General features: G+C 38.3%; 1 protein-coding gene and 1 pseudogene across 2 annotated transcripts in view; both read left to right on the forward strand.

Moving 5' to 3' along the window:
• ADAM9 (ADAM metallopeptidase domain 9) overlaps nt 1-26,149 on the forward strand; it is a 117,252-nt gene that overhangs the window by 60,886 nt on the left and 30,217 nt on the right. Inside the window, exons 15-17 of one of the 2 annotated variants that reach the window (XR_012123960.1) lie at nt 2,456-2,561; nt 6,845-7,028; nt 22,093-22,220. Coding sequence is in view for 1 of the 2 variants with exons in the window: in XM_073218970.1 (XP_073075071.1) it covers nt 2,456-2,561; nt 6,845-7,028 (290 nt within the window). In the remaining variant the exon portion in view is untranslated. The remainder of the gene's footprint in view (nt 1-2,455; nt 2,562-6,844; nt 7,029-22,092; nt 22,221-26,149) is intronic. The other variant, XM_073218970.1, reaches the window with a different exon arrangement.
• Nucleotides 7,582-11,325, forward strand: LOC140844851 (serine/threonine-protein kinase ULK4-like; annotated as a pseudogene).

Below are 26,149 nucleotides of genomic sequence, written 5' to 3' on the forward strand. Positions count from 1 at the left end.
AAGGAAGTATTTATAGAAAAATGAAGAATTTGAAAGGGACTGTATAAGAGAAGGTATTAACATTTAACACCAAATTTGGGCCTCAAAACAATTTTGTAAGGAAGCTAAAGCTCAGAGAAATAATAATTTGCCTAAGGTCACACACAAAGCAGCAAAAACATGATCTCAGCCACCATGGGCATGAGGAACAGCACCACCAGATTTTTTCAGAGACATCAGTAAAAGAAAATAACTGTAATTGGTTTACTTTCTTAAATAGAAATATACTTTCTTATATGTTTCTTTAAATTTTGAACATACAGATAAGCAAAAAGTAGAAAATTAATACTGCTCATGGAGTTCAGACTGTATCTACTAGGTTGCTCACCTCAACCTTTTTTTTGGGTCACGGATTCCAGTTTAAAGTTTTTCCCTTAGGTGATGGGGAATCGTCTTCTCCCCTTGGAGAACTATGGATTTTAAGTGTAGCAATGACATGACTAGATTAGTTTTGGGGATTTTGGGGGCAACATTGTAGAGAAGAGTTTTGAGTGAGCAGAAAATGGATGTTAATTAGCTGCTATGTGGCAGTTCTAGTGAGAAACCGTGGCGAGTTTATGTAGAGGCATGGCGGCCCTCTCGTCATGTTTATTTGGATTACATGTTAGGTGCTGGCAGTGTCCTGTCAGCACTGGTGTCCTTTGTGTTGCCTCCTGGTGGTTCCTTTCTTGGCTTCAGCTGACTGAGGTTCTCAAGGAGATGTTTGCTCCTAAGCAGAAGTAGGCCAGTCGCTTTGGTTGATAATTGGCAGTGATGGTTTATGAAAAAACTGCACTGGCCTCCTGTGTTCTTGTCTTCTTCCCTTTTAGGAACTGTAACAACAAAAAACCATATTCATCTGAACAGACTACATGAGTGCCATGTGTTTGCTGAGGCTGGTTTTTAACTGAGAAAACAGAGTTAGCAATAGGTGCTTTTCTCTTTTCCCTCCAGGGAGCTACTGGTAAACTATATCCATTACAGTCGCACCCATTATAGTGTCCCAGGATATGGGACACCTAGTAGGGGGTTAATACAAACTTCATGAAGGAAAGATGAAAGAAAGGGAGGTAGGGAGAGAAAGGAAAGGAGAGGTAGGAAAACCCAAATCTTGTGTTTTTATGCTGATTTCTTTTAGTTAAGGTATGCCAGCGAGTGCTGGATTTCTCTAAAGCCAGACCGACTTTGACTGTCTTTCATTGCTGTCTGTTGTACTCCTTATCTTCTGTGGGTCAGATAGGGACTGAGGAGAAAAGACTGTAGGAATTCAGTGGGACTTATTTATGTTAGTCAGGTCATAGGATAGCGTGGCAGATGTCTGCTGATTTATGATATATTTTGCAGAAATAGGCAAGTTATTTCTAACTAAAAATGTCATTACAGTAGGCATTTTAATGAGGTAAATACTATTACTTAGCAAAGGCATTATCTTCACAGAGGCCTGTAGAAAAGTCTAGGACTAAAGGGACCCCAGTTTTATTTTCATTGGAACATGTCTGGACTTTTTAGAGCTACTTCTGTTCTGTAGAAGGGCTTTGTTAGAGATATGGCCATGTGACATTTACCCTGAGTAGGTTTTCTGCATTTATTTTTCATGTCATTGATCTCTGCCTCTTTTTAATTCTGACTCCTTTCCCCCTGTGTCCATTTTCTTTTAAGCTAAACAGTGTAGCATCAGATGTGTAAAGTGGGCGAGTAAATTCCTTTATTCAGTAGAAAGTGCTGACATTTTGATTTAAAAATATTTCCAAATAAAATATTTTTAGGAATGTATAACTAGTGAAAAAATTGAACATTAAGTGATACATGTATAAAATATAAGAAAGCAAGAATGGATCGTTACTCTGCTGTCATGGCTGTCAGTCCATCTGATTAGTAACAATAGTTAAATGCAGCATCCATATATGGTAAATTTAAAAACCCCTCAGTAATTAGAGCTGGGAGTGTTTTCAGCAACCCTTCCTAGCTTGATCTAATCAGGGGTGCAGTAGATAAGTATTCGAGAACAGTGAGAAGGAATATGTTGAAAATTCATGGTTTTTAATTTATTTACAATTTCATCTTTTTCAGTGATTTTAAGGGCCTGAGTGTTTGAGCCCAGGATAACTTTTAAGTACAATCTAAGCTTTTTTAAGTTGAAGTATAGTTAACATGCACTATTACATTGATTTCAGGTATGTAACAGTGATTTGGTAGTGATCTATATTATTAAAGGCTCACCGTGATAAGTGTAGTTACCACCTGTCAACTTACAAAGATAATTTTACATTCTTTGTGAAGTGTAAAATGGGGAACAAAAATGTTTTATCTATAAAGCTTGAAACTTTTTCAAAGATGTTGAGGCAGCTTATCCAGGGGTATGGATTGTCACAGGGAATACTTTTATTTTTGAATTAACTTGCCATAACTTTTATTATTATCATCTTTCATGGTACAGAAGCCAAGGCTGCCCCAAGGGATTGTTTCATCGATGTGAATTCTAAAGGGGACAGATTTGGCAACTGTGGTTTCTCTGGCAATGAATACAAGAAGTGTGCCACTGGGTAAGTGGAGGCAAGATTATAAAAGATTGCAAGACCAGTCATCTCTAGTTTTTTTTGTAATTCCTTCTGATTGCTGACTTCCTCTCCCTTCAATACCGAGCTTTTCAAACCACGGTTTTATAACACAGGGCTCCATAGAGTCATTCATCCCTTTTGACATTAACTGTCCAAATTCTGATGGTTTTTAGAACCTTACTTTGTGTCTCCTTGTTTTACAAGAAGAATCCCAAATAAATACTCCTCTTCCTCTTCTTTTCATTAAAAGATTGTGCTGCCAGATCTGTAGATAATAGAACTTGCAGAATTAATTCTGGACTTCATGTTTTTCCTCTGGCTCTGTATAATTTTAAAGTGACACATTAAAACTTGTTTTTGTTTCTGTAACATTTGCTTATTGTAAAACATTTAGTATTAAAAAATATGAGAACAAAATAACTCATACTCTCAATCTGTATATATTCACTAACTTCAGTGTATTTCTTTTCTTTTTTTGTTTCTATGCACTATACATACACACCTGATGTTTTACGTAGTTGGCACTATTCTATAACACTGTGCATCTCTTCTACCTACTCCATCTCCTCCTCTAGCCAGTTAGTCTAACCAATGATGAAACAATGCTTACTGAGGAGAAATAACAGCAGTGAACTCCATGTCCCTAAATCCAACATATTTTTAGGTCTTCATGCTACTTGACCTGTCAGTAACATTCAACTGTGTTGACCATTTTCTTCTTGAAGAAACCTCATTCCTTGGCTTTATGTAGAGTGTTCATCTATATTTTTTTGTTTCTAGATATTCCTTTAATGTGTTTATTTGTAGGCTCATCTTTCTCTACCCAGACATTAAATGCCATGAAATGCTTCAGCTATCCTGGCCTGCATGTGGCCCTCTGCCACAGGGCCTCTGCACATGCTGTTCTTCTGCCTGGTGTGCTCTTGTCTCCCTTCCAGATCTCATTTCAAGGATGACTTCTGACTTCTGTAAGGAAGGCTTCCTCGACTTCCTCAACAGGGTCAGACATCCCTCTTGTAGGTGTTCTCAATGCTCTGCTTTTTTTTTTTTATGTTGGCCCATTAATTTTGTCCTAATTCTTTAAAAATTAGTTATCTACACAAGGTAGATTTTACAGAATATTCAGAATATTCCTTTCTTGATATATAAAACTGAGTAGGTTAAGGGAAAATTAAACAAACCAGAAAGCATTTCAAAAGGAGCTGTTTGACACTCTATCTTCTCTTAAAAGTAGTTGCAGATGTAAGTTATCTTGCATTTATATAGAACTGTTTTTCTGGGGAAGTCAACTATTATTCCTATTAAATTTTTAGTTATATTTAAATTCCATGGGGAGAGTTAATGCCCATCACTGCCTTAGCAGGAACAGTCATTTAAAAATGATACTGTCTTGGAATAAGATAGGTAAATGGGTAATTTTCCAGATAAAAAGAAGGTCAAATACAAAACTAGTTCTAGGCATAGCATTTTCATGATTCTTTTATAGTGTTCAGAAAAGACCAAGGAGGATTCTGTCCTTACTTTGGGGAGATTGGACTCATGTTGGCTAACATTATTAGACTAAATCAAAATGAAGAAAGCAGCAACTTGAAGGTTAAAGGAAGGGTGAGCTGCTAGAGAGGTTGTATGCTTCTTTTTCACTGAATTTGGTATGTTGTGTTTTCCTTATTGTCAGTTCATCATATTTTATAATTTATACTGTGATTTCTTCTTTGGATCATGGGTTTTTTAACATGTATTACTTAATTTCCAAGTATTTGGAAATACTCTGGTTATCAGTTAGTTTTTGATTTCTGGTTTAATTCCATTGAAAACATACTCTGTATGATTTCAGTTCTTTGCGATTTATTGAGAAGTGAATTATTGCCCAGCCATATGGTCTATTTTGGTGAATGTTCCAGGTGAAATTGAAAAAAAAAAAGAGTGTACTTTGAAGTTGTTGGATGTGTTACTTTATAGATGTCAAGTTAATAGTCTTATTCAAATCTGTATCTTTGGGTTGTATGTGCAAATTTTATCTGTACCTTAATTTCTGAGAGAGGTATTTTAAAATCTCTAGTAATGAGTGGAGAAATAGTGTAATTGAATGAACTGAGTTAAACCTTTGGGATAAGTGGGTTAATGCAGACTTGGAGGGAGCTTCCTAGACGGGCCTAGCCCTTGTGTTTAGCCTGGTCCTATTTCCATATTTTTATGACTATTGATGAAAATATAGAAACCACACTTATGAAACTTATAAATAACTGAGTAGCGATACGAAAAGCATTTTTAATAGTAATATAAAGATAATGTCATGTGGTCATTAGGGATACAAGTTTGAAGTTAGACTCTGGGTTTGAATTCTGCTGCAACCACTTAAGGTCTCTGAGACTTTGGACAAGTTGCTTCACTTCCATGCCTCTTGTTTCTCTTCTTTAAAATGGGGATGATAATGGTGCTTATTTCAAGTGTTACTTCAAAGACTGAATGAGTTGGTGCATGTTGCCCCTGAGAAGAGTGCCTAGTTTGTCGCAAGGCTCCTTGTGGTCAGCATCATCCTCTGTATCTTTGTGATCACCCTTATTTTACAAAATCTCTCTGTGCCCTGAATTTTCTATACATCAGAAGTTAAATCCAAAGCCTTAATTAGATTCAGGTTAAACACTTTGGGGAACAATACTTCATAAGTGTTATATGAAGGAGGCACATGACTCTGAGTTGTGTTGTTATCAGTGGTACTAAGTGGTCATGAACAGGTCTTGGTATTTCAGTTATGCAGTGACTTTGTGCATAAGAATATCCAGTTCCCCGCCGGTGTTTCACCTCATGGCTTTAGCATGCATTGATGACCCTTGCCTGAAGTAATTTTTCTATTGAGGATTGCAGTAGCTACCCCGCCCCCACTAATTTAACAATGAACATTTATTAGCTTTGTTGGCTGTTTGCATGTCTGATTTTGTGATTTTTCCATTTGCATCTTTGCTTTTTTTTTTTTTGAAGTGGTTATCCTTTTCTTATTGATTTGCAGTATCTTAAAAAACATTTTTTTAAATTTTGGTATCATTAATGTACAATTACATGAGCAACATTATGGTTACTAGACTCCCCCCATCACCAAGTCCCCACCACATACCCTAGTACAGTCACTGTCCATCAGCGTAGTAAGATGCCATAGAATCACTACTTGTCTTCTCTGTGAGATTTGCAGTATCTTTTTATAAAGACTCTTCTCTTTTTAACTCTTTAATATGTCACCAAGACTACCATGAAGCACAGACTGTATCATAGCAATATGAGTTTTGGTAGGTTCCAACAGCTGGTAACTGAGGTCCTCCTTATGCTGTGCTTTGTTTTAGAGATTTCCATATCTGATTTCAACCAGCTATGTGAGATAGGCATTACTTATCTCTTATAAATGAGACAGAATTATTTATCTCTTGTTTTTGAGATGAACAAACGGAAGCTCAGAAAGTTTAAATACTGAGGTTACCAAGTAAAAAAATGACAACATAAAAGTAAATACAAAGTTGAGAAAAAATGACTAACTCTTAAGTGCAAATGGAGGGAAGAGGACACTTAATAGCATATGCAAAAAGTAACTAGGGTTTTAGATCATGAGAAGTTCAAGGGCATCAGTAATGTAATGTAGTTACTGTCCGAGCTACCATAATCTTGGGCTTAATAGATGCACAGTATCTAGAATAAAGGAAAGAGAGCTCCATTTTGTTCTTTGTCATGGAAGCCTTCATAGAATTCTAATACTGAATTAATGAATTAAATTAGTGAATTGGTGAATTAATAAATTGAGTCTTTAAGTAAGTAGCTAAGAGTTAGCCAAGCTTAGAAGGGTGGAGTCCTTTCTTAGTTATTTTACAATATAGAATCTAATTTTTTCCTTCCCGTAACTCTGTAAGAAGAGGCAATTGAGTTTTGGTATAGTTCTAATATTTTCTGTGTAAAAGCATTTATAAAATTATATCATATTTATAATTAATTTTATAGCTAGACTTTTCTGAGCCCTAGACAGATGGTGAAGAGGGATCAGGTGGGGGAGAAAAGGGTGCTTTAGCAGCACCTACTCATTTGTACCCTAGCATTCACTTGTCTTTCCTCCTCTGCCATATTCAAAGAGAGCTGCTTTGATCTCTCTTGCTCTCGTATGCTTCCTCTGTTGAGAATCCCTTCAGCTAAATAGCAGCGAACTCTCTGTCTATATACACATATACAATTTTTCTTCTGTATCTACACTGGCTGCATTTTATGTTTGCATTATTTTTCTATCTTTATAGAAATGCTCTGTGTGGAAAGCTTCAATGTGAGAACGTACAAGACATGCCTGTATTTGGAATTGTGCCTGCTATTATTCAGAGTCCTGGTAGAGGCACCAAATGTTGGGGTGTGGATTTCCAGCTCGGATCAGATGTCCCAGATCCTGGGATGGTAAACGAAGGCACAAGATGTGATGACGGAAAGGTAATTAAAATGTTTTCTACTTAAAAAGTAAAACTGTAAAAAATTTGAAAATTGTTAAACAGAGTGAGTGCTTGTTCTTTTCTGATTTTCAAAGAAATCTATTTATTGTAGAGATTTTAGAAAATACAAAGCTACTAAGAACCAAATTAAGAATAGCTATTCTACTGTCCAAATGGGGTCATATATTATAACCTGTGTTTTCTCTGTTGCAACATACTGTGTATATCGCCTTCCCCTATCAGTGGGCTATAATTTATTTGTCAGTCTGCTATTACTGGGACATTTAGGTGATTTCCAGGGTTTTGGGTGTGTGTGTGTGTGTGTGTGTGTGTGTGTGTGTGTGTGTGTGTGTGCGCGCATGTACATGCATGTGTGTTTCTGTGCTAGAAATGCCATAGTATTTGTCTTGCCCATGTTCCCTGCTACCTTGACCACAGCTGTTTGGATCAGATATGAACCCCTGATTTATTACCAGTGATTCCATATGAGAAGAAGAGCCCAGCCAAATTCCTTTTTTGGGGGAATATATAATTAAAGAAAGATAATTAGGAGTATGGCAGAAGCTGTAAGACTTCTTTTAGAGGTGCCATGAGGTAGGAGCAGGGCTAGAAGGTCATAGCAAGCTTAAGTCATCTGCAAAAGGTGTAAGGGAGCAGCAGCGTTGCTGAGCATGTTGAAGACACCAACTTGGAGGAGGAGGAGGGAGAGAGCACATGGCTGACTAGTGACATGACACATGAAAAAGACAGGTGCACCCTCACATTGCCTCCATTTCTCCCGAGTTTTCAGTTCCAATTCTGTTCCTCACTTCTTCTAAAGACACTTATATATGATTATCCTTGTCACTACATAAACTTGATGGCTGCTGTTACCATAAACAAGGCCTAGGTAAATAAATAAAAATGTCAGAACATCCTGATTGCTTTCTGAGGTTAGCTACTATAATATGTGCATACTTTTAAGGGTTTACATATGGTTTTGCCAAATTTCTGTTAAGTTTTTACTAGTTTACCTTCCAACCAGTTTTCAATAGAAGTGTCTTAATTTTCCATACCATAGTCAAGATTAGCTGCTATCATTTTGAAGCTTTCACTGGTAATTTTCTTTTTATTTTACTGTTTCTTGATCATTAGCGGTAGAATTTATCTCACCAAATTTTATATGTGTTGCTTCTTTTGTGATTGGCCTTGTTGATGTCCTTTGTCCATTTGAAAGTGAAAGTTGGTGTTTTTCTCTAGTTGATTTTAAAGAACTTTAATTACCTTATGTTATATATAATATAATATAATATAATATAATATAATATAATATAATATAATATAATATAATATAATATAATATAATATAATACAAATATTTTTCCCAGTTTATTGTTTTATTCCTTTTGTTTTTAGAAACTTTTTGCCATGTTCACATTCTTATGTACTCAAATCTGTTATTCCTTTCTTTTATGGTTTCTAGCTTACATATTTTGCAATACCCTTTCCAGTGTAGTGTCAGATCGTCATTCTCTTGTACTTTCTAGTAGATTTTTTTGTTTATTAATACCTACCTCTTGAATCCAGGGGAATATTGAATGTGTTACAGTATGAGGTTGGCATTCTTTTTATTCCTTTTATTGTTTATTCATTCCAGAATAAGTGCTTTGCTGAGTTCTAATGTTTTTTTTTTTCAGAATGGTTTATCATTTACCTTAACCTTCACTATAATCTCTTTTATTTAATTTGAAATCTTTTTTAAATTAGTAAATTACTTAGTAAATATATACACTTGAACTTGGCTTCTGGTTTTCTTCTTCATATGTATCGGTCTGTCTGTCTGACTACTCATGTGTCAGGACAGTCTTGATTTAGCTTTTGTTGGTTTTATAATATATTTTTAATATCTGGTCATACAAATCCCCCCTCATTCTTTTTCATAGTTTTATTGGCTATTTTTATTCATTTATCATTCCAGATGAGCTTGAGGGTCATTTTTGTCAAGGTGCAAAAAAAAAAAAAAAGTGCTTTGGGATTTTGGTTGGGATGACATTAAATTTATAAATTTATATTGGAGAAAAGTGACGTCTTAATATATGGAGTCTTCTCATAGAAGAACGTGGCGGCTCTGATTCTCTTCCTCCCGCCAGCAATTACTGTCTTAACTGAATTAATTAGGGAAAACTTCAGGAACAGCAAATTAAAACAGTGCCTTTTACCAGCCCTTGGGGAGCTGATCTATCTTGTAGCCACCCAGGAAGAAGCAAAAAAGCCCCCCGGAGAATGCGGCGCTGTTCCCTTGGCTGTGCGCACGGTGTTGGGTGAGGTGCCTTTGGGAAAAGGACAATCATGTGAATCACATGGCAGTAGAGATTATTGAAAATGTCTGTACTACCCATTCTGCTCAGGCCCAGGGCTTTATTACTGGAGAAACTGGACCTGTGTTATGGTACCTATTCAAACACTCCACTGCTGAATCTCTTAGGGTAACAGCGATATCAGCTTTGTGTAGAATCACTAGCCATTCTCCTACCGCCTTCCAGAATGTTATTAGAAGGTGGGACTGACTCGGTCACCAGCTCCCTGGCCTCTGCCATCTGTAAAGCTCAGCAGTACATGCTGACCTTATTCACTGCTGTGCTGTCTTCTGGGATTCATCTTCAGAGACTAATCCAAGAAAAGGAGTTTGTCTCTACAGTTACCTGCTTACTTGACAGCCCTTCAACCTGCATTAGAGCAAAAGCATTCCTGGTTCTTTTATATGTTTTGATTCATAACCATGAGATGCTGCTGCTCAGCTGCCAAGCAAGGCTTATCTTAACATGTTTGATGGCATGCCCCAGAGGAATCTTCAAGCTTGTGAATACTTCTAATCACCAGTGTTCCCTTGTCAGTAAAGTCAATTTATTCTGCTGTAGCCTGTAGTGGGAAGGCACTGGGGAGGCACGTAGGAAGGGAGCGTCATTCTGGAGCCGTCTTATATTGTTATGGGTGCCATCCATCTTTTATTTCTCCCAGTAGAGGAAAGAAGCCCACTTTTGAGTCTTCTCAGTCTCTGATTGGACTAAGGTGATCCAGATTTATTGATAGCCTTGCTGCCTTCTTGAAGCAAATGGAAATCCTGTCTGGATAAGTCTAGCCCTAGGCCTCAAGGTATCCTTCCAGTTTCCAGGTATAGAGTCTGACACTCAGGCCTATGAGGAGATAAGACTGGTGATGTACACGGAGAGAGACAGCAGAAAGACGGCTCCAGGCAAGGAGCGGCGAAGCGGCAGTGAGTACCTGCCCAAATGCCGGGCTCTTGTCCGCCTCCTCGTGCAGGAGTTGCCGTGCAGCCTGGGTGACATTCTTAATGCCTTGGCCAATGTTTCTGGTCGTAAACACCAGAGTTCAAGTGAATCAGCTAAAAACGTGTCTACCCCTGAAGCCTATAGTGCTTCACCTCGTAAGTTCTCAGGTATTTCGACCTCAAGTTGTAACAGAAGAGTTCCTTTTTAGTTATGGAACTATTCTTTCATAGACTGAAAAAAACAATTGAAGGTATCCTGTATGCTGTTTTCAGAGAGCATATGTCTTGAAGATTTTCTCCTCTTTTAAAGGTATTTTAAGAAAAACCACTGAACCATAGCAGACCCATTTTCAACTCCAGAGTCATAGTAAATCAGTAGATATAGGAGAAACTAACATAGATGGAGCCACAGGACTCATGGCATCGGAAGAATTTATCGAGATCACATTGTCAACTTTGGAAGCAATAATACAGTATCCTATTTTATTGAAAGACTACTGCTCTACAGTTGTTGATTATATCCTGCCACCCTTAGTCTCCTTGGTTCCAAGGGAGACTCTTCAGCTTGCAGTTGCTCTCAGAAACCACATCTCTACTTGTGAACCAGGATGTGGAGGATGGCAAGAGGGAGGTGGAGGCTGATTCTGACAGCAATCTTCTGGCTCTCATTGGAGATGTCGTACTTTCCCAGCAAGAGCACATCCCACAGAGCCTGACCCAGTACCAGCATATGCTCTGAAACTTCTAGTTGCAATGACTGAACACAACCCAACTTTTACCAGTCTACTATGATGATTTGAGACTCATTGCCTGAAAATTCCCTGTGATTTGAGCTACATCAACTTTCTTTAGAGACTTGTGGAGGACAGCAAACTGGTCCCACTCATTTTTGAAGTAATTCTGGAATATCAGGAGAACATTCTGGGTAACATCATGCGAAGTGTGATTGCATTGCTTAACAATCTGGTTGCCTGCAAAGATTCTGAAGTTACTTTATGAACAAGAAATCATGCCCCAATCATGTTTCTAGGATCCTGTAAAGCAGGGTCTAGAAACATGTTCACACAACATCCACAGGGACAAAAACACAAGGAGAGAGGGAGCCTCAGAGGAGGGACACACCCAGGCCCTGGTGGGCAGCAGTGGACTTCTCTACAGCAGAAGAAAATGTTAAATCAGAAGATGGGGCCTCAGCCGGGATGGGTCCCAGCAGCTCTGTCCTGACTGGCCCTCATACACAGAGAGGGGCCAGGCCTGGCCCTGTGTTGTCACCTAGGTTGGCTGCAGGGCCAGGTGGGCCTAGAGTGTCAGAGCTCTGGCTGGGAAAGGCCTTTCTTTCCTGCCCCACGTGCCTGCACAGGTGACATTACTTCCTCCATCAGAGCAGGTAGGGAGAGCAGTGCTCTAGAACCTGGCGGGCCGCCCCTCCCCCATCTAACAGACCTGCCCTGTTGGTAGGGCCCTTGTTGACCTTAGCGATGGAACTGCAGGGTCCTGAGTGGTTGCTTCTGACCACAGACACTGGCACTCGGAGGCAGAGCTGTGGAGACCCTGCAGCCATGGAGGGCCTGCTGCCGCCACGGATCCAGGTGCCAGCTGATCCTGGAGCACCTGTGGGGGGCTCTCCTAGCGATCACTGGGAGCTGGGGATGCCTAACAGGACTTCTTGGAGTCCCCTGGGGGACCCTGGCAGGTTGTGTGGGGCTGATTTTCATGGTAAGCAGAGGATGGAATTCACGATGCACCAAGGCTAAGGGCAGAAACTGTTCTGCCCACCATGAAGTACCTGGAAACCGTGGTGGCACTGCAGAACGATTGACTCCAGCCGATGACACCGGCAGGCCACTTGCGGAGGAGGCCAGTCCTCCCACTCTACAAAGCCTGAGCTTGGCAGTGGTGACCACACACCTGAGGCTGTCCCTCCAGGATACTCTGGGCCTTCTGGCAAAGGGATGGGGTAGCCAGCCTCCTGCACTTCCCAACGCCACTGATGAGAAACCGACCCTCCGGGCATCACAGAAAGATGGAGAACAAGTTGGCCACTTGTTTTTCCAGGAAGGGCAGAAGTCCTTGCCCAGGACATTGCAAGATGCAGGCAGAAGCGAAGGAAAAGGAGGAGGAGAAGGAAGGGCTGTTGTGGTCGAACGCACGTGCGGAGCAGGTCCTGAAAGAGGGAGTCAGCCGACTACCTTGAGAGGCTGAGACCCTGCTCCACGCCGTCCCCGCACTTGTGCCCCCGAGACATCTCCTGGATGGCAGAAGCCTGGAAGTCAAGCAAAAGCAGGAAGTGGGAAACTGCAAGCACCCTGTCCCCGGGTCAGAAATTGCACTGAAGGCTGACATGCAGGATGCTGACTCCCCTGGGTCCCCTCAGAGTCCTGAGAGAGCCAAATCATCGAGGGAACAAAAGCAAGTGAATGAAGAGCTGAGAAAACAAACAGCCGCCCTCCAGGCAGAGGAAACATCTCTGAGGTGTGAAATCCTACAGCTGGAAAGTGGACTTCTTCAGCTGAAGCTCCAGAGTCTGCTTGAACTGCACCAAGAACGTGCCATGCAACTTGAGAGCCAAATCGATAAGGAGAAAAAGAGGTGTGCAGAAATCAAGAAGAAACTGACCAACTTGTGCAGAAAATGGAACTTTGAGTTTCAGATTCTCCAGCTGCACAGCAAGATAGCCGAAGACATGGGCAAAGGATTGGAGAGAACCAGGTCCTTCTACCAAAGGGAGTTCTTGCATGAGAAAAGGGCTCAGAAAAGCTGGAAGGCAGCTGTGCTGACTGAGAGAAACCTCACGAAGCTAAGAATAGAAGGTGACCCCATCAGACAAATGCCGGCTGATGCCCAGGCCCACCTGCAGCCTTTCCCAAGCGGCCCTTCTGCTCCTGTTGCTTTACCTGCAGCCCACAGAGGCCACACAACCTGTCCCGGGATCCCCTGAATCCTCAGCTCCCCCCCGCCCCCCTGCCCAGGAAAGAGGAGGGTGTCACTGTGAGGGCCCTGGGGGCAGGGGTGACCTGCAGGGGTGACTCAGCTCACGCAGCTGGGTCCTGACCACCCACAGCCATGGCACAGCTCTGCAGGTGTTGCTGTCTTTAAGCTAATTTTGATTTATCTCTTTTAGGTTTAGCTACTGTTATTTAACTGATACTACAATTCCGTTATCCAAGTAGGCATAGCATTATAATTTTAAGAGCATTTTTCAGATAAAGTTTCATTTAATAAAAAAAAAAAGAACATAGCATGTCTCTCCATTTTTTCTTTGTAGATTATTCTTTTAAAGATTTAGTCATAGAGGTCCTTTCTATTTTTTTGTTAGTTTTATTGCTATGTATTTTTATATTTTTATTGCTATTATGAATAGGCCCCTTTTCTACTATTTTCTAATTTATTATGTCATACTTTCTAATTATTTTTCATTGATAAGAAAGCTGTTTTGTTCACAATTTTGACTGGGTGTTACTGATATTTAGGACAACATAGTCATGTGCATATATTAGTTTTGTTACCAGCCATATATTTAGTGTTACATATTTTTATTGTTGATTATATTAGAATTTTCTAAGTAAATGAAAATCACCATCTATAAATGAAAATCAGTTGATTATTTTATAATTTGGATTTATTTTCTCATGTAATTGCAATGATAGAACTTTCAGAATAATTTTAAATAAAAGCAGTGATAGTGTACATCTGTCTTGTCCCTAACTTGACTAGTAACATATCTAGCCTTCCAAGGTTATATGTGACTTTGACTATTGGCTTTGGGTAGATAGTATTTCTTATTTAAGGGAGTACTCTTTTAATCCTAATTAAGAATAAAAAAATGAGTTGATTTAAAATTTTAAAAGTAGTTTAACAGCTATTAAAATAATTCTTTTCCTTTGACCTATTGATCTCTGCTGAGTTATTCTGATAAATTCCATAATATAAAATTATCTTTACATTCCTGAAACAAACATTAGTAATACTGAATTTTTCTTTAGCTGTACTCCTAGATTCTGTGTGCTGGTGCATATACTTTGGTATTATTGATGAGTTGTATATTATGATTTTTTTTTTAATTTGTGGAGTTTTACTCTGTGGATTATATAGTGAGACAAAAACTCAGATAAGACTAAGTAAAAGCATAACAGGAAATTTATTGATTTACACCACAAAGAGCCTTGGAACCCAGATGCCCAGGTGGTGTTCCTGAGTCTTTCCCTGTGTCTTTCATCTCGGCTTCCCCTTTGTTGGCTTCCTGGTCCCGGCTTTACTGAGATACAGTTGATATAGTTTAAGGTGTACAGGGTGATGGTTTTCTCCATGTATATGCTGTGAAATGATTATAGCAATAAGGTCAGTTAACACATCCATCACCTCACATAAATATATATTTTTTTGTGTGATAACATTTAAGATTTATTCTCTTAGCAACTTTCCAACATATAATACAGTATTGTTAACTAGGAGCACCATGCTGAATATTAGACCCCAGAACTTACTATCTTATAACCGGAAGTTTATTTCCCCATTTCCACCTCCCTTTCAACTACTGTTTCTATGAGTTTGGCCTTTTTTTTTTTTAGGTTTATGATTTTGATCTTCCTAAATTTGTTAAGTGTTACTTTTTGGCCCAACATTCGATTTATCCTGTAGAATGTTCTGTGTGTGCTTGACAAGTATATGTATTCTGCCTGTGTTGCATGGAATGTTCTGTCTATGTTAGGGACATTTTGGTCAGTAGTACTCTTTGGATCTGCTGTTTCCTTATTAAATTTCTGCATGGATGATCTATCCAGTGTTGAAAGTAGGGTATTGAAGTTCTCCACTGTTACTATATTGATGTTTATTTCTCCCTTCAGTTCTGTTTTTATTCATTTTAGATACTTAGACACTTCAATGTAGGGTGACTATATACTAAAATTGTTATATGCTCTTGATGAATTGACCCCTTTCTCACTATATGGTGACTTTTTGTCTCTTGTGACTGATTTTGACTGAAAGTCTATTATATGTGATTAAGTATAGCCACTCCTGCTTTCTTTTGGGTACCATTTGCATGGAGTATCTTTTTCCTTCCCTTCACTTTTGACAAGGATGGCTGTGGGAAGAGTCAGACTGGTATCCACAAAGTCTGTCAGGCTATCCACTTGACTATTAAAATCTTCCTCTGCTGAGGTCACCCTTTGGGGAGGATTCATATGGTTCACAAATATCTTCAATTTTTTGCCCATTTATATGGTTCTGTTCATTTACCTCTTCCTTCTGATCAATTTCCTTCCCATCAATTCTCCAATCATGCTTCTTCCAAGTCCCTGACCACCCAGCCAAATCACTGACCATAGCCTGTGAATTGGTATATAAAGAACACCTGGCCATTTCTTCTTCCCAGTAAATTCCTGGGATAACAACCTGGTGCACTGCGTTCTGTCCACAGGGAGGACTGCCCTTCACCATTGTCTTTTAGGATGTCCCAGAAAGGACTGTACTGCCACAGCTGTCCACTTTTGGGTGGTGCTTGTATATTGTGCAGAATCATCTGTCAACCAGGCCCAAGTCTTCTCTTCCTCTGTCAGCTCGTCAGAGGACTTCCATGAGGCCATGGATGCAGGCCGGAAGAGAAAAGGCAGTTAACAGGAATGGAGACCATGGGCAATTGGGCTATTCCTTCACGCAATTTTCCAGAGGGCCTACTCATGCTGTATTGGGTGTATAATACTTTTATGTGAGTATGGAATGTTCCTACACTTGCTGGACTTTAAGACTTAGTGGGTCAGATAATACCCAGTTCATGATGGGCAGATCAGTCTGCACGGTAACTTGGCGTCTCCTAGTTAATCATTCAGTCTGTACTAAGGCCCCAGGTTTGCAGTCGGCAAGCTGGAGATCTATCTGGGAGTTGGTGGTGTAGTTCCACCCTGAGTCCAAAGACTTGAGAACCAGGAGAGCTGATGGTATTTCTAGTCAGAACTTGGCAGGCTTAAGACCCAGGAAGAGCCGATGTTTTAGTTCAAGTCAGGTGGCAGGAAGAATCGCAGTCCCAGATTGAAGACAGGCAGGCAGATGTAACTCCCTCATATTTATGAGAGGGACAGTCTTTTTGTTGCGTTGCAACCATCAACTGATTGGATGAGGTCCATCCACATTAGGGGAGCAATTTACTTTACTCAGTCTATTAATTTAGATGTTAAACTCACCAGAAAACACCCTTGTAAAAGTAACTATCACAGTCAGTTATTACATGTCAGTGAAGTCCAGGGTAAAAATACAAATTGGAAAAAAGCATCTATAAAATGGTGCATTATAATATTCATTTATCTTCTTAGTCTGCCAAAACCTCTTAAAATATAGATGAATAAGTCCCAAGCTGTCAAATATATGAGATTTCATCAGTAGATAAAGATTTCACCAAGTTTTAAAAAACTGAAAGAAGACAGAAAATAGTTTGACAAAGTAGTATAATCTGCAATTTACAGTGCAAACTGATAGGATGTGAATAAGAAGACTCTTAGCCTGGCGGAACCTTAAACAAATTGATTTGTAGCTGAGATTTAGAGCTGAGATTTGTAGCTGAGAGTGGGGTGAAGAATGAGACTGAAAATGAAGTTACTTTTAGTCTACTAATAGAGAGGGTAGCCCTTTCTCCTCTCTCTCTGCTTCTATCTGGTCAGCAAAACATCACCTATTCCTCCAGGTCAGAGATGAGGAGACAGGATTTTTTATATTATATTTGGTCATCCTCTGAGATGCCTGTTCCCTTATCCTAACCCTAATGCCCTGTTCCCCTTTATGCATACATACATCAACTATAAATGGATTGGTACATAAAGTTGGACAACTCTCTGAGGAAGCTGACCAAAGACAAACACTGAAAAATGAGAGAGAAAATGAAAGCCTGAGGGGGTCAAGTAAAGATGTTAAAAATCCAACTAATTTAAATGTCTAATTTAGAGAAAGAAGACAAAGTGGGTAATTGTGAAATTTCAGAGTACTTGTCAAGAAAAATCCTAATAGCTTCCAGAAACAAACAAAACATAACACCAAAAATAGGTCACAAATAAAGGACTGAGATTGAGAACTGAACTCTGGAAGACAAGGGAGCAATACTTTCATTTCTGAAAGATTCTTAACCTAGAATTCTGTACACCTCCAAATTATCAATCAAGTGAGAGGGCATAATAAAAACATTTCAGACATTCAGAGTCTCAGAAAATTTATTGTTTATTTACCCTGTCTTAGTAAATCATCTAATGTCCCAGGAAATGAAGAAGTAAACCAAAAAGAGAAATAATTGTAATCTAAGACACAGAAGAATGTCAAAGAGAAGTTCCAAGATAACAGCTGTGTACCAGGCCAGGAAAATTTATCACTCATATCAGAGCACAGGGACCCTATAAGGAAAGTTTCTAGAGAAGGGAAGCTCAAAAGAGGAACTAATATAATAGTTTTATTTTTCTTTTGGTTGGGGTTGAGTATTGATATGACAAAGACCAATTGTATAAAAAGAAAGACAAGTGTTAGCTGTAGTGAAAAACAAAAGCTATGCAAGAAAGAAAATGTACTCTTAGAACTTGGCTTTGAAATCAGCAGTGTTTTGTCTTAATTGTTGGCAAGGGATAGTTATTCCCCACTTCACTGTCCATTAAAACAACACTCCTAGGTTTTTGAGTGACCTCAGAAACATGGCTAAACAAAAGGTCCCTTGGTTGTGTCCACCCAGCAGTAACTATTTGGTATCCATCCATAGACAACAGTGCTTCTGTGGGAGCTGTGGCTTCCAGTGTCATATGTCAAGGGTCCTGGGAGAGACCCTGCTCACTGTGTGTCAGGCAACAGACAAAGAGATCTTGGTTCTGGCTGTGGACACTGCAGTGGCCTGTGCCTGACTCTAGCCCTTCTGGACTACAGTCTGGAAGCTTGTGGAAAACACTGTCTTAGTCCCACAGATGAGAGAGCCTCTGTGGAAGTCCATGTTTCTAGCAGAGAAGTTCCAGCACAATGTTAGAGCAAAAAAATGCGAGTTTGGGTAAGAGGAATGGTTTGACTTCATCTGCATCACCCCTCACCCAAGGTGGCACAGCATAGGACCAGAAGAAATCTTTTGGCCCATAATTTTTCTGCAGGGGGAAGGAGAAGAAGAAGGGATTGGAAAGCTTATTTAAAGAAGTAATGTTTGAGAACTTCCCAAAGCTGAGGAGAAAACTGGATATTCAAGTACATAAAGCAAATAGATCCCCTAAGAAGCTCAACTTAAAGAGTTCTTCTCCAAGACACATTGTAATAAATCTGTCAAATTTAAACACAAAGAATCTTAAAAGCAGCAAGAGAACAGAATCTTGTAACATACAAGAAAACCTGAAAAAGGTTCTTAATAGATTTCTCATCAGAAATCTTGCAGGCCAGAAGAAAGTGGGAGGATATATTCAAAGTAACAAAAGAAAAACATTGGCAACCAAGAATACTCTTGGACAATGTTGTTTTTCAGAAATGAAAGAGAGAGAAAGATATTCCCAGGCAAACAAAAGCTGAGGGCATTCATCATCATCACTAGTTCTGCCTTATAAGAAAATGCTGAAAGGAGTTTCTTAGAAATAAAATGATGATAATTGGTAACATGAAAACATGAGACTATACAACACACTGGAAAAGGTAAATATATGGTCAAGTTCAGAATACTCTAGTACTGTAATATGTTGGTTACGTTTAACCACTTAACTCCAATATGAAGGTTAAAGAACAAGAGTGTTAAAAATAACTATAATTTATTAATGAGTACATAATATAATTGTGACATCAAAAAAGCCAAAAGTTAGTTGATGGAAGGAAATAACAAAGATCAGTATAGATAAATGAAATAGAGACTAGGAAAAACAGTAGAAAAGATGAAACAAAGAAAAGCTGGTCTCTTGGAAATATAAACAAAATTGACAAACCTTTAATTAGACTAAGAAAAAGAAAACAAAACTCAAAATCAGAAATGGAGGAGGAGACATCACAATGATTTCACAGTAGTACAAGATTCATTAGCTACTACTATGGGCAATTATACCCTAACAAATTGGACAACTTAGAATAAATGGGTACATTTCTATAAAAATGCAATCTACCAAGATTCAATCATGATGAAATAGACAATCTTAACAGATAAGTAGCTAGTAAGGAGATTGAATCAGTAATCTATAATATCCTAGTAAGAAAAACCCAGGACCAGATGGTTTAACTAGTTAATTCTGCCAAACATTTAAAGAAGAATAAATGCCAACCCTTCTTAAATTGTTTAAAAAATTAGAAAGACAACACTCTCAAAGTCATTTCATGATGCTGACATTACCCTGATACTAAAGCCAGATAAGGGCCCTACGAGAAATGAAAATTACATTCCAATATCCCTGATAAATATAGATGCATAAATTCTCAACACAATATTAGTAAACCAAATTCAACAGCCTATTAAAAAGATCATACACATAAGAACAAAGCAAAACTGAAGGAACAAAAGAGCAGACTTTCAGACTCCAAGAAGGGACTAGAGGTTACCAAAGGGAAGAGGTTGGAAGGGTGAGTGGGGAGAGAGGGAGAAGGGATAAAGAGCATTATTATTAGCACACATAATATAGATAGGTCACAGGGAAGCAGTATAGCATGGAGAAGACAAGTAATGACTCTTGTTTTTCTACAGTGATGGATTGTGATTGCAATGGGGTGTGGTGGGGGCTAGATAATATGGGTTAATGTTGTAACCACAATGTTGCTCATGTGAAACCTTCATAAGACTGTATATCAATGATACCTTAATAAAGGGAAAAAATATCTCCTTAAAAAAACAAAACACAGTGATCAAGGGGTATTTATCCTGGAATACAAAGCTGTTTCAATATAAGCAAATATATAAATGTAGTACACCACATTAGTGGAGTGAAAGATAAAAATCCAATGATCTTAAAAGATATTCCATGTTCATGGATTGGAAGACTTGATACTATTAATATGTCCATACTACCCAGAGCAATCTGCAGATTTAGTTCAATCTCTATCAAAATTCCAGTGACATTTTTGACAGGAAAATAGCAAACAATCCTAAAATTTGAATGGTGTACCACAAGCAATCCTGAGAAAGAAGACCAAAGCTGGAGGCATCAAAATTCCTAATTTTAAACAATATTACAAAGCTATAGCAATCAAAACAGTACAGTACTGGCATAAAAATAGATACATAGACCAAGGGAACAGAATTGAAAGCCCAGAAGCAAACCGCTACATATATGGTCAAATAGTATTTGACAAGGGAGCCAAGGCTACCCAAAGGGGAAAGGATAATCCGCTCAATAAGTGTATGGCAAAACGATATTCACATGCTATCGAATAATCAGTGATACTGGACCCCTGTGTTAGACTGCTCACAAAACTTAACCCCAAATGGATTAAAGACTTAAACATAAGATCTGAAATTGTAATACTGAGAAGAAAACAGGCAGAAAACTCCTTGACATTGGTTTTAGCAGTGATTTTTTTGGATATGGCATCAAAGCACAAGTAGCAAAAACAAAAATAATTAAGTGAGACTATATTCAACTAAAAAAATCTCTGCACAGTAAAAAATAATCAAAATGAAAAAGCAGTATATGGAATGGGAGAAAATATTTGCAAATAATCATCTGATAAGGGGTTTATATCCAAAATACAAAAGGAACTCAAAACTTGATAGCGAAAACAAAATACCCGTTTAAAAAATGTGCAGTGGATATGAACAGACATTTCTACAAGACAATAAAATGGCCAACAGGTATATGGAAAGATGCTCAGCATCACTAATCATCAAGGAAATGCAAATCAAAACCACAATGAGATATCACCTCATCTTCATTATACAGCTATCATAAGACAAGAGATAAATGTTCATAAGATATGCTGAAAAGGGAACCCTTGTGAACTGGTGCTAGGACTGTAAACTGGCACAGCCACTGTGGACAATAATATGGAGTTTCCTTAAAAAATTGAAAATGGATCTACCATATAATCCAGCATTTTCACTCCTGGGCATATATCCAAAGGAAATGAAAACAGGATCTTGACGAAATATCCACAGTTGTTTGTTCATTGCAGCATTTATTACTATAGGCAAGATATAGAATCAATCTACATTGTTCATGTATGAATGAATGGATAAAGAAGTGGTATATATTTTCTATGATATATTATTTACCTATGAAAAAGAAAAAAAATCTTGCCATTACAACATGGGTGGAGCTTGAGGACATGAGGTTAAGTGAAATAAGTCAGACAGAGAAAGACAAATACTGTTATGAGCTTACTTGCACATGGAATCTAAACTCAGAAACAGAAAGTAGAATGGTGGCTTGCCCAGGGTTTGGGTGGTATGTGTGAAAATGTGGAGATGTTGGTCAAAGGGTACAAACTTTCACTTATTAGATGAGTAAGTTCTGGGGAATCTATAATTCAGCATAGTGATTACAGTTAATAATACTGTATTATATATTTGAATGTAGAGAGTAGATCTTAAATGTTCTTGCTATAGAAAAGAAATGGTAATTTTGTGGAGTAATGCATTTAAAACTAACTCTACTATGGTTATTGGTTTGGAAAATAAATTTATCAAATCAACACATTGTACACCTAAACTCACAGAATATTATATGGCAATTATGTCTCAGTACAGCTGGAAAAAATAACACCCAGCCTTAGTGTGTTCCTCCTTCACTTTGTTCAAGGGAAGCAAAGTGATGGATGCAACTGGTGAGTTTGGGAGAAGACACTGGACGTGGGTGGCTCAGCCCCTTCTGTCTTCTCTTTTCAGATCTCCCTGTCTGCAGAGAGGGTGCATTCTGGTCTGCTCTCTCAACCATGCAGTAAAATTAGCAGGGCGGGCTCTGCCTCTGTGGGGGGAGGACTGTGGTGGTCCAAGAGCAGCCTGTGACTAGGCAGGTAAGTTTGATTTTGGGGTGCAGTATTAGGAAGCCCATTTTGCTATTTAGTTGTGTTAAGTGCCCTATTGATAATAAAGATGATACTTTGATGTCTAGTTGTTAGCCTTCCCTGACATCTGTCACCTAGTTCTGAACTTCCTCAGGGAATATTGGCATGTAATGTACTGAGTGGATAACACTCCAGTATTAGTGACATAAATATTAAGCGATACTTTGAGAAAGTGCAGGAGGGGCATTTGGGTTTCTGTTAGAAAGCTGAATTCTTATCTATCATAAAGGACATTAATGGATGATGTCTCGAATAGAAAACTCAAGAAATACACTAATTTAAAATACAGAATTATCAGTAGAAACAGTGTTGCTTCTAGGCTGCTAGATTGGCAGAGTGGTTAGAAATGGGTCATAGAGTTGTTTTGTCATAAACATTTTTAGTGCGATTTGATTTTTAACCATGTGCGCTTATTATTTTGTTTTAAAAAGTTAAATAAAAAATGAAGGTCAGTTGGTGCCCTGTTCTTCAGAAGTGATTTTGTAAGTGTTCTTGTAAGCATGATTGACAATAGTACGACACTGATATTCAGACTTTCGTTGGCATTTCATAGGCTGAGTCTACAGTGGAAAGAATTCATGACAGTGGTGATAGAAGTTGCTGAATTTATGTGTTTCCAAAGTTATATAAGATTTTTCTCTGGACTTATTGCTACTACAAAAAGTGCTGATTTTTCTGGTTTGAAAATCAAGATCTGCTGAGTGAAAATGAGTTCTGGTTTGGAAATTGAATATGCTTTGAATGGCTTTCAAAGCCATCAGGTGTTCACTTCAGGTTTGGTACTTTGGTCATTCCTAGGAATGGAACATCATGTTTAATGAGTTAATTCTGTATGTTCATTTTTGGACAAATGTTGTGAATGCATTTGAAGAAAGTATTCTTGCTTATAACACATAGTGTTTGATAATGGTTTATTCAGATCTTTCACTTTCTTACTTATTGTTCCTGTTAATGTGTTAAAGAATTAGAGAAAGGATTTAAAGCCTCCTAGTAGCTTTCTCTTTTCATTTCCCTCTGTAGTTACAATATTTTTTAAGCTAAGAATGCTGAAGCTATGTTTGTAGCAGAATTTGTTGACTATTACATTTTAGTTGTGAGTTATATCTTTTATTAGTTTAAAATGCCCCTTAGCTATAGCTTCATGATTTTGTTCTTAAATTTTACCATAATTGATATTGTTACCATTCTTCCTTTATATTTGTTTGCCTAATAGAAGTTTTACCCAACCCTTTTGAGGGTTATTTTGTTATAAGTGTGTACCTTGTGAATGGCATATAATTACATTTACTTTATGGCCCAGTCTAAGTTTTTTCTTCCTTTGGTAAGACTTAAACATTATGGGAATATCATATTTTCATTACTAAAATTTTTTTAAATATTGTATAAAACAGAAAATAAAGGTCCCCTGCTGATACCCTACACACTGACTCCTCTTTCCAAACTCATTTCTGAGGGGTACCTATGATTAGCACTGTATTTTACATCTGTCCAGTCCTCTTTCTGGGCATTTACAAATGGACATACTCCTCACCACCTTCCTTAGACTTTAGGATTAGACGCTAAATAATGTTCTGAAATGTTGTAATTTAAGAGCACATTGCGGAGATCTCTATGTCATTATATATGGAGATCTGCTTCATTGTATTACAGATATTCCAATTATTTAACCACATTGCGGAAATTTATTTTGTCTACAGTTTATTAGTTTATTTTTATTAGCACTGAACACTTTTCTACATTTAATATCAACTACTTCTGTGAGTACTTCCATAGGACAGATTTCTAGGAGTCGGTTTTTTAAATTAAGGGATATGTACATTTAAAGTTTGATAGAAACCGCCAATTTACTTCTCAATAAGGTGGGAACGATTTACATTCCACTAATTGTATATACGGTTTCTTTCCCCCTCCTCTTCTTGCTGTATTATATGTTATCAATCTTCTTAATTTTTGATATCCTGATTAAGTGATGAAAAGCCTCATCACTATTTTAGTCTACATTTCTCTTTTTGGGCATCTTTTCATATCTTTTTAGCTCTTTGTATGTTTTTTTCCTGTTAAGTACATAGTCATGTCTGTCTTTCTGTTGGTCATCATTTTAGTATTGTGTTTAAGGTCTCCTCATATATAAAGAATATTAACTGTCCATCAGTTATAGTTATGTCTGTTGTAATTATTTTTTACAGTTTGTCCTTTGTCTTTGCTATAAAGAAATTAAAACATACCATGGAATCATTTCAATTTTGTTTTATATTGTTTTCCAGCCATTCTTGGGAAACTTTTTTTTTTTGAGAGGGCATCTCTCATATTTATTGATCAAATGGTTGTTAACAACAATAAAATTCAGTATAGGGGGGGTCAATGCTCAATGTACAATCATTAATCCATCTCAAGTCTAATTCTCGTCCGTCTCCAATCTTCTGAAGCATAACGAACAAGTTCTTACATGGTGAACGAATTCTTACATAGTGAATAAATTCTTACATGGTGAACAGCACAAGGGCATTCATCACAGAAACTTTCGGTTTTGATCACGCATTATGACCTATAAACAATCAGGTCAAATATGAATATTCGTTTGATTTTTGTACTTGATTTATATGTTGATCCCACATTTCTCCCTTTATTATTATTATTATTTTTATTTTTAATAAAATGCTGAAGTGGTAGGTAGATGCAAGATAAAGGTAGAAAACATAGTTTAGTGCTGTAAGAGGGCAAATGTAGATGATCAGATGATAAGGTGTGTGCCTATGGACTAAGTATTAATCCAGGCTAGACAAGGGCAGCAAAACATCCACGGATGCAGAAGATTTCTTTCAAAGCAGGGGGGGTGAGATTCTGAGCCTCACCTCTGTTGATCCCCAAATTCTCACCTGATGGCCCCCCTGCGACTGTGCCTGTCTTAGGTTGTTCCTCCCTTGAGGAATCTTACCCGTCTCTGGCTAATCAGTCATCTTCCGGGGCCATACAGGGAAATGTAAAGTTGGTAAGTGAGAGAGAAACCATATTGTTTGAAAAGGTTAGCTTTTTACTTCTTTGCAGATTTATGCCCTGTGGCTTCTATGCCCAGCACTTGTCTCGAGGTATCTTTACCACCTGGAGGAATTATGATACTCAGTAAATTCGATATGAGGCACGAATTCTATTTAAGGGTTGTAATTAGGAAGAAAGAAGAAAAGCTACAGATGTAGCATATGGAAGGAAACATGGGAGGATTGATTATTTCTTTGACATATCTTCTTGTAGAGTACCTTAAGTATGTATAGGTTTTAAACTACTAATTTGCACACACATATTAACATAAGAGGAATACGGTGACAAAAACAAAGCAAATCTATAATTACCATCCATCTCCAGTGAAGCCAAGAAAACCATTTAGGCACCCTAGGCATTTGTGAAAATTTGTCTATGATATGATGGATATTGTCCAACTGTACTTGAACCGTCTGAGAGAAATCAGACAAATTAAAGCAGCCCATGTCTGGGATCGGTTCACATCCCATATGTTCTTTTAACTGTAGATAGTCTATAGTCATAAGATTTTGGAGTGCTACACCTTGCACCCCTCCCAACTCCTGGTTGAGTTCCAACAGTACAGATCTGGTCAAATTCGTTGTCTCACTGTATGCACATGCCAGCCTAGACATCTCCCTCCTCATTCCTATGGCAAGTCCAGGAGACGGTGGGCTGGATGCAGCCACAACCGCAGCATCGTCCGAATCCCTGTGGAGGCTTTTTGATGATCATCCCCTGACACAAGTCCTCCAGAGAGTGCTGATGCCGGAAGCTCCTCCTCATATCGTATCTTAGTTCATTTTCTGGGTATCCAAGCTAGGCCTTGATCTTCTGCATAGAAACAAACAGACCCTTTGCCC

This window comes from Manis javanica, chromosome 12 (genome assembly GCF_040802235.1).
Source record: "Manis javanica isolate MJ-LG chromosome 12, MJ_LKY, whole genome shotgun sequence".
Taxonomy (NCBI): Eukaryota; Metazoa; Chordata; class Mammalia; order Pholidota; family Manidae; genus Manis; species Manis javanica.